The sequence below is a fragment of the Petromyzon marinus genome, chromosome 39 (genome assembly GCF_048934315.1).
Source record: "Petromyzon marinus isolate PM22_M1 ecotype Great Lakes invasive population chromosome 39, UKy_Petmar_22M1.pri1.0, whole genome shotgun sequence".
Taxonomy (NCBI): Eukaryota; Metazoa; Chordata; class Hyperoartia; order Petromyzontiformes; family Petromyzontidae; genus Petromyzon; species Petromyzon marinus.
This window is the reverse complement of record NC_133705.1, coordinates 6,601,753-6,615,911: the sequence shown is the minus strand read 5'-3', so window position 1 is coordinate 6,615,911 and position 14,159 is coordinate 6,601,753. Positions and strand designations below refer to the sequence as shown.

At 52.5% G+C, this 14,159-nt stretch overlaps 1 protein-coding gene across 1 annotated transcript in view; it reads left to right on the top strand.

Annotated features, from left to right (window-relative positions):
• The first annotated feature begins 1,350 nt into the window (after window positions 1-1,350).
• Window positions 1,351-14,159, top strand: part of LOC142930469 (WD repeat-containing protein WRAP73-like) — a 30,577-nt gene continuing 17,768 nt past the window's right edge. The window contains exons 1-6 of the mRNA XM_076072869.1: window positions 1,351-1,809; window positions 5,315-5,467; window positions 6,283-6,399; window positions 8,987-9,059; window positions 10,031-10,134; window positions 13,666-13,752. Of these exons, the coding sequence (XP_075928984.1) occupies window positions 1,699-1,809; window positions 5,315-5,467; window positions 6,283-6,399; window positions 8,987-9,059; window positions 10,031-10,134; window positions 13,666-13,752 (645 nt within the window). The 5' untranslated portion in view covers window positions 1,351-1,698. The remainder of the gene's footprint in view (window positions 1,810-5,314; window positions 5,468-6,282; window positions 6,400-8,986; window positions 9,060-10,030; window positions 10,135-13,665; window positions 13,753-14,159) is intronic.

Here is a 14,159-nt window from a genome sequence, read left to right as displayed (position 1 = left end):
CGGCGGCCCTCACACTGACTGCGTCTTATCGGCGAGAATGCCCCTCCTCTGAAATGTTGTGAAGAACACAGGTTTTGTGTCTGCCGGCCGAGCCGGAAAAAAGTCCTTAGCTCAATGGACTTGGGAAATACGCTCCTGGTTCTGAACTTATGAAGATAAGGCAGGCACAGTGGTGCGATTGTGGCCATGCAAACTCAATTATGGACCGTAGAGTGAACCCACTGTGGTCTGTGCTGCACGGGAGGAGGAGGAACAGCAGAGCCACAGGAGCTCGGTCAACGCCTGAAGCCCTCTCGTCCTAGCCAGTAGCTGAGACCTCGACATGGGTGGTCTAATGGCTCCTGAACATATTGCTGCTGTCATAGGCGAGTGACGAAGGCGATGATGCTCCTTGAAAAATACGAGATTGTCTTGCATGGGCTCGGATGTAAACTAAACTTTAGATTTTACCCCGTAAGCCCCATTGAGCTATATAGCTACATATATATTTATATTGTTTTTATAAGCGACCTGGCCACAAATGATAGTTCAATGATGTGGCTTGGCACGTGGGAAATATATAGCAGCCAAACACTCGGCACGCACGCGGATTCTGAATGCGGAGGTAATAACCGGGGGACCCGGAGACAAATATCCTCGACCGTGGGGAGAGAGACGCCGCAAAAACTGGGGCATAGCAGGCGAGGTAGTTTAGAACTAGTCGCCATGGTGGCCACCCTTGGCGATACTGGTTTAGGTATTGTAGCACAGCAAGCGGGTGGGGGGTGAGGTAGGTGGGGGGGGTGAAGGAGGTGGGGGGGTGAAGGAGGTGGTGGGGGGTGAAGGAGGTGGTGGGGGGGGTGAAGGAGGTGGTGGGGGGGGGGGTGAAAGAGGTAGTGGGGGGGGGGGTGAAAGAGGTGGTGGGGGGGTGAAAGAGGTGGTGGGGGGGGTGAAAGAAGTGGTGGGGGGGGGTGAAAGAAGTGGTGGGGAGGGGGTGAAAGAAGTGGTGGGGGGGTAAAGGAGGTGGTGGGGGGGTAAAGGAGGTGGTGGGGGGGGTGAAGGAGGTGGTGGGGGGGGGGTGAAGGAGGTGGTGGGGAGGGGGTGAAGGAGGTGGTGGGGGGGTGAAGGAGTTGGTGGGGGGGGTGAAGGAGGTAGTGGGGGGGGTGAAGGAGGTGGTGGGGGGGTGAAGGAGTTGGTGGGGGAGTGAAGGAGGTGAAGGGGGGTGAGGAGAGAGAAACACCGCGTATTGGTTCATCGAGCGCACGTGACGCAAGCGCCACCATGTTGAGTGAGGGAAGAGACCGGCAGAGGGCAGCTCAAGATGGCAGCACCGGAAGTGACGCGTCGTGTTGACGGAAGTGACCGTGGGGGGTGCGGTGGGGTGGGTCACCGGCGCGGAGCTTGAACGGCGGCGAGTGGAGCGGGAGACTGTGAAGGGTGGGAATCGATTACAATTAATCATATCGATTCAAAGAAACGCGATCCAGGTATTGTTCCTACAAGAAATAATGGATTTAACTGAATTATTTTCCTAAACTATCCATAGGAACAGCTGCGACTAACGCTACCAAGCAATTTGGGCAGAGCAAAACCGCGATCGATAATATAAAAGAGGGACTAAAACGGTGAAGTCGATTAGTAGGATCGACTGCCGCCGATTTAGAATGAAGTAATCGCTGTCCCTGGTGGAGGAGGTTGCTGTTGGTGGAGGAGGAGGAGATGGAGGGGGAGATGGAGCGGGAGATGGAGCCCCCCGTGGGGATGGAGTTCTCGGAGCTGGTGCGGCACACGGGACGCCTGTGCGCCTTCTCTCCCGACGGGGCCTATCTGGTGAGGCGGGGGGGGCGAGGGGAGGGGAGACATGGGGAGACGTGGGGACACGGGGAGACACGTGGAGACACGGGGTGACATGGGGAGACATGGACACACGGGGTGACACGGGGAGACGTGGGGACACGGGGGGACATGGGGAGACGTGGACACACGGGGAGACATGGGGAGACGTGGACACACGGGGTGACATGGGGAGACGTGGACACACGCGGGGACATGGGGAGACGTGGGGACACGGGGTGACATGGGGAGAAGTGGAGACACGGGGGGACATGGGGAGACGTGGGGACACGGGGAGACATGGGGAGACGTGGGGACACGGGGAGACATGGGGAGACGTGAACACACGGGGTGACACGGGGAGACGTGGGGACACACGCGGGGACATGGGGATACGTGGACACACGGGGTGACACGGGGAGACGTGGATACACGGGGAGACATGGGGAGACGTGGACACACGGGGTGACACGGGGAGACGTGGACACACGGGGTGACACGGGGAGACGTGGGGACACGGGGGGACATGGGGAGACGTGGACACACGGGGGGACACGGGGAGACGTGGACACACGGGGTGACACGGGGAGACGTGGGGACACACGCGGGGACACGGGGGGACATGGGAGACGTGGACACACGGGGGAACACGGGGAGACGTGGGGACACACGCGGGGACATGGGGAGACAGGGAGACGTGGGGACACGGGGAGACGTGGACACACGGGGTGACACGGGGTGACGTGGGGAGACTTGGGGAGATGGGAGACGTGGGGAGACGTTGGGGGACATGGGGAGACGTGGGGAGACGTGGAGACACGGGGGGACACGGGAGATATGGGGAACCGTGGTTACAGGCATAGGACGTAGGGCCACGGGAGACATGGGGTCTGGGAGTCACGAGATACATTGGTGATGTGTGTGTGGATGTGTGTGTCTGATTGTGGTGTGTGTGTGTCTGATTGTGTTGTATGTGTGTGTGTCTGATTGTGGTGTGTGTGTCTGATTGTGGTGTGTGTGTCTGATTGTGGTGTATGTAGTTGTGTATCTGATTGTGGTGTATGTGGTTGTGTATCTGATTGTGGTGTATGTGGTTGTGTATCTGATTGTGGTGTATGTGGTTGTGTATCTGATTGTGGTGTATGTGGTTGTGTATCTGATAGTGGTGTATGTGTATCTGATTGTGGTGTATGTGGTTGTGTATCTGATTGTGGTGTATGTGTATCTCTTTGTGGTGTATGTGTATTTGATTGTGGTGTATGTGTATTTGATTGTGGTGTATGTGTGTGTATCTGATTGTGGTGTATGTGTGTGTATCTGATTGTGGTGTATGTGTATCTGAGTGTGGTGTATCTGTATCTGATTGTGGTGTATGTGTATCTGATTGTGGTGTATGTGTATCTGATTGTGGTGTATGTGTATCTGATTGTGGTGTATGTGTGTGTGTATCTGATTGTGGTGTATGTGTATCTGATTGTGGTGTATGTGTATCTGATTGTGGTGTATCTGTATCTGATTGTGGTGTATGTGGTTGTGTATCTGATTGTGGTGTATGTGTATCTGATTGTGGTGTATGTGTGTGTATCTGATTGTGGTGTATGTGTATCTGATTGTGGTGTATGTGTATCTGATTGTGGTGTATGTGTATCTGATTGTGGTGTATCTGTATCTGATTGTGGTGTATGTGGTTGTGTATCTGATTGTGGTGTATGTGTATCTGATTGTGGTGTATGTGTATCTGATTGTGGTGTATGTGTATCTGATTGTGGTGTATGTGTATCTGATTGTGGTGTATGTGTATCTGATTGTGGTGTATGTGTATCTGATTGTGGTGTATCTGTATCTGATTGTGGTGTATGTGGGTGTGTGTCTGATTGTAGTGTATGTGTATCTGATTGTGGTGTATGCGTATCTGATTGTGGTGTATGCGTATCTGATTGTGGTGTATGTGTATCTGATTGTGGTGTATGTGTGTCTGATTGTGGTGTATGTGTATCTGATTGTGGTGTATGTGTATCTGATAGTGGTGTATGTGTATCTGTTTGTGGTGTATGTGTATCTGATTGTGGTGTATGTGTATATGATAGTGGTGTATGTGTATCTGATTGTGGTGTATGTGGTTGTGTATCTGATTGTGGTGTATGTGGTTGTGTATCTGATAGTGGTGTATGTGTATCTGATAGTGGTGTATGTGTATCTGATAGTGGTGTATGTGTATCTGATTGTGGTGTATGTGTGTGTGTATCTGATTGTGGTGTATGTGTATCTGATTGTGGTGTATGTGTATCTGATTGTGGTGTATCTGTATCTGATTGTGGTGTATGTGGTTGTGTATCTGATTGTGGTGTATGTGTATCTGATTGTGGTGCATGTTTATCTGAGTGTGGTGTATGTGTATTTGATTGTGGTGTATGTGTATCTGATTGTGGTGTATGTGTATCTGATTGTGGTGTATCTGTATCTGATTGTGGTGTATGTGGGTGTGTGTCTGATTGTGGTGTATGTGTATCTGATTGTGGTGTATGTGTATCTGATTGTGGTGTATGTGTATCTGATTGTGGTGTATGTGTATCTGATTGTGGTGTATGTGTGTCTGATTGTGGTGTATGTGTATCTGATTGTGGTGTATGTGTATCTGATAGTGGTGTATGTGTATCTGTTTGTGGTGTATGTGTATCTGATTGTGGTGTATGTGTATATGATAGTGGTGTATGTGTATCTGATTGTGGTGTATGTGTATCTGATTGTGGTGTATGTGGTTGTGTATCTGATAGTGGTGTATGTGTATCTGATTGTGGTGTATGTGTATATGATTGTGGTGTATGTGTATCTGATTGTGGTGTATGTGTATCTGATTGTGGTGTATGTGTATCTGATTGTGGTGTATGTGTATCTGATTGTGGTGTATCTGTATCTGATTGTGGTGTATGTGGTTGTGTATCTGATAGTGGTGTATGTGTATCTGATTGTGGTGTATGTGTATCTGATAGTGGTGTATGTGTATCTGATAGTGGTGTATGTGTATCTGATTGTGGTGTATGTGTATATGATTGTGGTGTATGTGTATCTGATTGTGGTGTATGTGTATCTGATTGTGGTGTATGTGTATCTGATTGTGGTTTATGTGTATCTGATTGTGGTGTATCTGTATCTGATTGTGGTGTATGTGGTTGTGTATCTGATAGTGGTGTATGTGTATCTGATTGTGGTGTATGTGTATCTGATAGTGGTGTATGTGTATCTGATTGTGGTGTATGTGTATCTGATTGTGGTGTATGTGTATCTGATTGTGGTGTATGTGTATCTGATTGTGGTGTATGTGTATCTGATTGTGGTGTATGTGGTTGTGTATCTGATTGTGGTGTATGTGTATCTGATTGTGGTGTATGTGTATCTGATAGTGGTGTATGTGTATCTGATTGTGGTGTATGTGTATCTGATTGTGGTGTATGTGTATCTGATTGTGGTGTATGTGTGTGTGTATCTGATTGTGGTTGCGCAGGCCACGTGCGTGGGCTACCGCGTGGTGGTGCGTGACGCCCACACGCTGCAGGTGGCGCAGCTGCACTCGTGTCTCGACTGCGTCTCGCACATCGAGTGGTGCCCAGATTCGCGCTTCCTCCTCTGCGCCATCTACCCCCGCGGACTCGTCCAGGTGACGCACCGCGTTGCCTCGCAGTCAGGCGCCTGGGTTCGATTCCCTGTGCACGTTGAACTTCCTGTCGCACCGTTGCGTAGTCAACCGTGCTAATGGGACGTGCGGGGGAGCGGTGGCGTAGCAGGTTAGCGCTACGCTGCGCTACGAACCCGGCGACCCGAGTTCGACTCTCGCTCGCGGCCACCGACACCGGTGACGATTGTCCGGACCGGTCGTGGACCTCCCCGAGGTCGACTCGCACACACACTCTTCACTGTGGGTGTGTACGTGCGTGTGCGTGCGGCCTCTGTGGAGGAGGCTCGTGAAGGACGCTGCTGGGCAGTTGGAGGCAGTCGCCCTCCAACAACAACGGAGGGCGGAGGAGCGACGCTCACAACAACGAGCGGAGCGCCGGGTAGCTAAAGCACAGCAAGTTGCGAAAGGTGGACCCCGGTTAGAAACATTTAGGCTGGCCTGCCACTCAGTGGCGAATGGCGGTTGTTGTGGGGAGCGGTAGAGCAACAGCTAGCGCGCTATGAACCTGGCGACCAGAGTTCAAGTCCCGCTCATGCCCGACACAAGTGAGGATTATCTAAATCGGTCCTGGGCCTCTCTCCTAGGCAGACTCAGCCTCAAATGAGTACCTGGCGCTGTGTGTAAACATCGCCACTCGGGTGACAAAGGCGGCCGGGCGTGGTGCTGGCCGTCCACCCCCTCCGTGTGCCACTGTGCCGGCCTTGATCGGCGCTGCTACTCGCCAACAGCACACGCCCCCGACAGTCTGTGAAAAGGCGATTACGGTGTGGGGATCTGGTGTCTTTGCCTCCGTGCAGGTGTTCTCGATGGAGCACCCGGACTGGCGCTGCAAGGTGGACGAGGGGTCGGCGGGGCTGGTGGCTTCGCGGTGGAGCCCAGACGGGCGCCACATCCTCAACACAAGCGACTTCCAGGTGCCCTGCGGAATCTTACATCTACAGTAAACCCTTGTTAATCCGACACATATGGGGCTCTGGCCTTGCCGAATTAGCCAATATTCTGAATGATGTACAGTGGCACTTCCCAGCGCCTCCTGCCCCAATAGAAAACAACAATCCCAATTTGTTTTTGCCAAACTCTTCACGCACCATACGCATTGACACGCTCCCTGCATCAGTTCTATCCAAAAAACTTTGGATTCGTCTCGCGGACTCGGGGATTTGTACCTCGTTCCCTTTCTGTGACTTCTCGGTGTAGGTGTAGACGACGTTTCTGCTGTACTAGTGACGAATTGTCCACGTTCTGTTTACGTGACAACCCTTACTAGTTGGCTGTGTCGGGTGGTGGCGGGTTTTAACGACACACATTGATATATTTACGCGATCTAACCCCAAAAACCCTCTATTATGGATGATATTATATTCTTGGTTCTTTCGGTAAAGTCACGTAGAAGGGAAATAATAAAATAATAAAATTAAAACGATAAAATTGTCACGACGTTTCGACTGCAACACAAGCAATCGTCATCAGGTGTGATGATTGCTTGTGTTGCAGTCGTGAGAATTTTATTGTTTTATATTTTTATTATTTTATTGTTTCCCTTCTACGTGACTTTACCGAAAGAACCAAGAATATGAATCCCTGCAGTCACGAAAGCTTTAAATCGAAATGGATGATATTGGTCGCGAAAGCCTAATACGTGTTTAACTGATTTCTGAGAGGGTTAGCTTGCACAGAGTGCACCAGCGAGGTGAAGTCCAAAGCGACGGGGTCTGCACTCACGCTCACCACGCTCACCACACGCTCACCACACGCTCACCACACGCTCACCACGCGCTCACCACGCGCTCACCACGTGCTCACCACGCGCTCACCACGCGCTCACCACGCGCTCACCACGCGCTCACCACGCGCTCACCACACGCTCACCACACGCTCACCACACGCTCGCCACACGCTCGCCACACGCTCACCACACGCTCACCACACGCTCACCACACGCTCACCACGCACGCCACAACCAGACTGAGCCGTTGTTTTGGTCGTGGCTCACGGCGTCGCTCCACGTGCATGCCCAAATTGGACCATTCAGTATGGCAATTCAGCTCGGGGGCGAATTACCAAGACCGTGTGAATGCCGAAAGCGCAGCCGTGCCGAATTATCCCCAATTACGAATGATCAAATGATCAAAAATGCCGAAATAACGAGGTTATACTGTGTATATATTTAAAAAAAAAAACGCGGCTAAAGTGAAAATGTATTCCCGTGTCCCTCGTGAAAGCCGTGGGTTTTCACCAGGTGCTTCGGTTTTTTCCTCCCTCCTCCTCCCCTCCTGCTCCTCGCACAAGCAGAACAATGAAGGCGACTCGCTCGCTCGCTCGCCGGATGTAATTTTCTTCAGATAAAACCCAAATCGGGGGGCACCATCCTGAAACAGACAAGAAAATCGGCTTTAGTGTGGCTCAGCTGGATACATGAGTACAGACGTCCCTCGCTTTCACCGCAACCACAATCAGGTTTCATAAGACGGGGGGTTTTTGGGGGTTAGATCGCGTACATATGTAAATGTTGTGTCGTTAAAACCCGCCAACACCCGACACAGCCAACTAGTAAGGGTTGTCACGTAAACAGAACGTGGCCAATTCGTTACTAGTACAGCACACCGGTGTGTAGTACCCAAGAAAAAAACCTGTTTTATGGATGATATTGTCAGTTTAACATAATAAACATATAAAACAATAATATATAAAAATATAAAACAATATTTTTTATGTATTATTGTTTTTGATTTTTATTATTTTATTGTTTCCCTTCTACGTGACTTTACCGAAAGAACCAAGAATATGAATCCCTGCAGTCACGGAAGCTTTAAATAAAAATTTAGGGATGAGTTCATTAAAAAAAACACGCAAGTTAGACAAAATTTCGTGAATTACTGTCATACTTTTGCCGTTAATTTTAATGCAAAAATATGTGCTGTGTGTTTTGGGGACAGTCACTCCAACTCTCCTCCTCACGAAAAAATATACACATCCATCACTTCCCCCAATGCAAAAAATAATGAACGTAAATATTGAGACGATTGAATAATAATAATAATTAATTCAAAGCCAAAAAATAATTCACCCTTTCAGGGAACTCGCCAAAATATCTGCCGCTTGTCGGGTGGGACTGGCGAGGTGGCGTTGCCGCTGCACTGCGGGGACACCGTGACGCCGCCGCCGCCGCCGCCGCCGCCGATGGATGACGCAGCGCCCCCGTTTGACGATCTCGCGGCGCGTGCCGTGCGCGGCATTTCGTCAACGGATGCAATTCGATGTCGTCGGCCGAAGGGGTGCCCGTTATTTGACAAATTGAGTGAACGCGAAATTTCGTAAGCCGAACGTTCCTGAGGCGAGGGAGGAGGCGGGAGGTGGGCGGGTTTGACGGCGCCCGTCCTCCGCGGTGTCCCCAAGTGCCGACAAACAGAGCGCCACCGCTGGCGCTTGCCAACGACACTTGCCCCGACGTTTGTGCGAGGCTACGGCTGGGCACCTCTGTCTTTGTGTTATTTCGAGCAGCTGCGCATCACCGTGTGGTCACTGAGCAGCAAAGCAGTCTCGTACATCCGCTACCCCAAGGCCTGCGCGCAAGGTACGAGCCCTCTGGCAACTCTGAGCCCTGACCCCCAGCTGCCTTAACCTCCTCTTCCCAAACTTAAAACCCCCGTCCCCTTGACCCCAAGTCGCCCACATACCTGGGTGTGTGCGGTGCGTGCGTACTTGCGTGTGTGTGCGTGCATACGTGCGTGCGTGTGCGTGCGTACGTGTGTGCGTGTGTGTGCGTGCGTACGTGTGTGCGCGTGTGTGTGCGTGCGTACGTGCGTATGTGTGCGTGCGTACGTGCGTGCGTGTGCGCGTGTGTACGTGCGTGTGTGTGCGTGCGTGTGCGTACGTGCGTGTGTGCGTGTGTGTGTGTGTGCGTGCGTGTGCACTCAGGTGGGGGGTGGTGGCGCAGCGGTTGGCACATTGCGCTACAAACCCTGCGACCCGAGTTTGATTTCCCGCTCACGGCCAACACCATTGACAAGTATTTGAACCGGTCCTGGGCTTCCCCTAGGTCGATTCAGCCTCAATTGAGTACCTGGCGCGACGTGTAAACATCGCCACTGGGGAGACAAAGGCGGCCGGGCGTGGTGCTGGCCACCCACCCCCTGGTGTGCCGTTCCGGCCTTCATAGGTGCTCGCTAACAGCACTTGCCCCAGCAGTCTGTTAGAGGCTATACGGGGGATCTTTGTCTTGGTTGTGTGCATGTGCACGCAAGTTGGGGGTGGTGGCGCAGCGGTTAGCGCATTGCGCTACGAACCCACCTACCCGAATTCGAGTCCCGCTCACGATCACAAACACGAGTGATGAGTATCGGAACCGGTCCTGAGCCTCCCCTCGGCAGACTCGGCCTCGAATGAGAACATCGCCACTGGGGAGACAAAGGCGGCCGGGCGTGGTGGTGCTGGCTACCCAACCCCTCGTGTGCCGTGCCGGCCTTCGTAGGTGCTGCTGCTCGCTCACAGCACTTCCCCCAACCGTCCGCTAAGACTATACGGGGGATCTTTGTCTTTGCACAGGTGTGGACTTCACGAGGGACGGCCGCTTCATGGCCCTGGCGGAGCGCCGCGACGGCACGGACTGCGTGAGCATCTTCTCCTGCAGCGACTGGCAGCTCCGGCAGGTGTGAGCACACACGGTGTGCGTGGTGTGTGCACACACAGTGTGCGTGGTGTGTGCACACACAGTGTGCGTGGTGTGAGTAGACACGGGTGTGAGTAGACACGGTGTGCGTGGTGTGAGCACACTCGGTGTACATGGTGTGAGCACACACGGTGTGCGTGGTGTGTATAGACACGGTGTGCGTGGTGTGTGCACACTCGGTGTGCGTGGTGTGAGTAGACATGGTGTACATGGTGTGAGTAGACACGGTGTGAGTAGACACGGTGTGCGTGGTGTGAGTAGACACGGTGTGCGTGGTGTGTGCACACTCGGTGTGCGTGGTGTGAGTAGACATGGTGTACATGGTGTGAGTAGACACGGTGTGAGTAGACACGGTGTGAGTAGACACGGTGTGAGTAGACACGGTGTACATGGTGTGAGTAGACACGGTGTGCGTGGTGTGAGTAGACACGGTGTGAGTAGACACGGTGTACATGGTGTGAGTAGACACGGTGTACATGGTGTGAGTACACACGGTGTACATGGTGTGAGTAGACACGGTGTGCGTGGTGTGAGTAGACACGGTGTACATGGTGTGAGTAGACACGGTGTGCGTGGTGTGAGTAGACACGGTGTGAGTAGACACGGTGTGAGTAGACACGGTGTGAGTAGACACGGTGTGAGTAGACATGGTGTGAGTAGACACGGTGTGAGTAGACATGGTGTGAGTAGACACGGTGTGAGTAGACATGGTGTGAGTAGACACGGTGTGCATGGTGTGTGTAGACACGGTGTGTGTGGTGTGAGTAGACACGGTGTGAGTAGACACGGTGTACATGGTGTGAGTAGACACGGTGTGCGTGGTGTGAGTAGACACGGTGTACATGGTGTGAGTAGACACGGTGTGAGTAGACACGGTGTACATGGTGTGAGTAGACACGGTGTACATGGTGTGAGTACACACGGTGTACATGGTGTGAGTAGACACGGTGTGCGTGGTGTGAGTAGACACGGTGTACATGGTGTGAGTAGACACGGTGTGAGTAGACACGGTGTGAGTAGACACGGTGTGAGTAGACATGGTGTGAGTAGACACGGTGTGCATGGTGTGTGTAGACACGGTGTGTGTGGTGTGAGTAGACACAGTGTGAGTAGACACGGTGTACATGGTGTGAGTAGACACGGTGTGCGTGGTGTGAGTAGACACGGTGTACATGGTGTGAGTAGACACGGTGTGAGTAGACACGGTGTGAGTAGACACGGTGTGAGTAGACACGGTGTGAGTAGACACGGTGTGCGTGGTGTGAGTAGACACGGTGTACATGGTGTGAGTAGACACGGTGTACATGGTGTGAGTAGACACGGTGTGAGTAGACACGGTGTGAGTAGACACGGTGTGAGTAGACACGGTGTGCGTGGTGTGAGTAGACACGGTGTGAGTAGACACGGTGTACATGGTGTGAGTAGACACGGTGTACATGGTGTGAGTAGACACGGTGTGCGTGGTGTGAGTAGACACGGTGTGAGTAGACACGGTGTGAGTAGACACGGTGTGAGTAGACATGGTGTGAGTAGACACGGTGTGAGTAGACATGGTGTGAGTAGACACGGTGTGCATGGTGTGTGTAGACACGGTGTGTGTGGTGTGAGTAGACACGGTGTGAGTAGACACGGTGTACATGGTGTGAGTAGACACGGTGTGCGTGGTGTGAGTAGACACGGTGTACATGGTGTGAGTAGACACGGTGTGAGTAGACACGGTGTACATGGTGTGAGTAGACACGGTGTACATGGTGTGAGTACACACGGTGTACATGGTGTGAGTAGACACGGTGTGCGTGGTGTGAGTAGACACGGTGTACATGGTGTGAGTAGACACGGTGTGAGTAGACACGGTGTGAGTAGACACGGTGTGAGTAGACATGGTGTGAGTAGACACGGTGTGCATGGTGTGTGTAGACACGGTGTGTGTGGTGTGAGTAGACACAGTGTGAGTAGACACGGTGTACATGGTGTGAGTAGACACGGTGTGCGTGGTGTGAGTAGACACGGTGTACATGGTGTGAGTAGACACGGTGTGAGTAGACACGGTGTGAGTAGACACGGTGTGAGTAGACACGGTGTGAGTAGACACGGTGTACATGGTGTGAGTAGACACGGTGTACATGGTGTGAGTAGACACGGTGTGCGTGGTGTGTGCACACTCGGTGTGCGTGGTGTGAGTAGACATGGTGTACATGGTGTGAGTAGACACGGTGTGAGTAGACACGGTGTGCGTGGTGTGAGTAGACACGGTGTGCGTGGTGTGAGTAGACACGGTGTACATGGTGTGAGTAGACACGGTGTACATGGTGTGAGTAGACACGGTGTGAGTAGACACGGTGTGAGTAGACACGGTGTGAGTAGACACGGTGTGAGTAGACACGGTGTGAGTAGACACGGTGTGCGTGGTGTGAGTAGACACGGTGTGAGTAGACACGGTGTACATGGTGTGAGTAGACACGGTGTACATGGTGTGAGTAGACACGGTGTGCGTGGTGTGAGTAGACACGGTGTACATGGTGTGAGTAGACACGGTGTGCGTGGTGTGAGTAGACACGGTGTGAGTAGACACGGTGTGAGTAGACACGGTGTGAGTAGACACGGTGTGAGTAGACATGGTGTGAGTAGACACGGTGTGCATGGTGTGTGTAGACACGGTGTGTGTGGTGTGAGTAGACACGGTGTGAGTAGACACGGTGTACATGGTGTGAGTAGACACGGTGTACATGGTGTCAGTAGACACGGTGTGCGTGGTGTGAGTAGACACGGTGTACATGGTGTGAGTAGACACGGTGTGAGTAGACACGGTGTACATGGTGTGAGTAGACACGGTGTACATGGTGTGAGTACACACGGTGTACATGGTGTGAGTAGACACGGTGTGCGTGGTGTGAGTAGACACGGTGTACATGGTGTGAGTAGACACGGTGTGAGTAGACACGGTGTGAGTAGACACGGTGTGAGTAGACACGGTGTGAGTAGACACGGTGTGCATGGTGTGTGTAGACACGGTGTGTGTGGTGTGAGTAGACACGGTGTGAGTAGACACGGTGTACATGGTGTGAGTAGACACGGTGTGCGTGGTGTGAGTAGACACGGTGTACATGGTGTGAGTAGACACGGTGTGAGTAGACACGGTGTGAGTAGACACGGTGTGAGTAGACACGGTGTGAGTAGACACGGTGTGAGTAGACACGGTGTGCGTGGTGTGAGTAGACACGGTGTACATGGTGTGAGTAGACACGGTGTACATGGTGTGAGTAGACACGGTGTACATGGTGTGAGTAGACACGGTGTACATGGTGTGAGTAGACACGGTGTGAGTACACACGGTGTGCGTGGTGTGAGTAGACACGGTGTACATGGTGTGAGTAGACACGGTGTGAGTACACACGGTGTGCGTGGTGTGAGTAGACACGGTGTGCTGGCATTCGTGAGTTCTTCTTCACAGCACTTGCCCCGACAGTCTGTGCAGGCTTCACGGGGGATCTTTGTCTTTGTGTGTGTGCAGCACTTTAAGGTTGAGACTGAGGACTTGGAGGGACTGGCCTGGTCTCCCAGTGGGAGTGAGCTGTGCGTGTGGGACTCTGCCCTACAGGTGAGCGTGTGTGTGTGACTGCAGGTGAATGCAAGTATGTGACTGTAGGTGAGTGTATGTGCAAGTGAGTGTGAGCGTCTGACTGCAGGTGAGTGTATGTGCAAGTGAGTGTGTGACTGCAGGTGAGTGTATGTGCAAGTGAGTGTGTGACTGTAGGTGAGTGTATGTGCAAGTGAGTGTGAGTGTGTGACTGCAGGTGAGCGTGTGACTGCAGGTGAGTGTGTGTGTGTGTGGAGGTGAGTGTGAGTGTGTGACTGCAGGTGATTGTGTGACTGCAGGTGATTGTGTGACTGCAGGTGAGTGTGACTGTAGGTGAGTGTGTGACTGCAGGTGAGTGTGACTGCAGGTGAGTGTGTGACTGCAGGTGAGTGTGTGACTGCAGGTGATTGTGTGACTGCAGGTGAGTG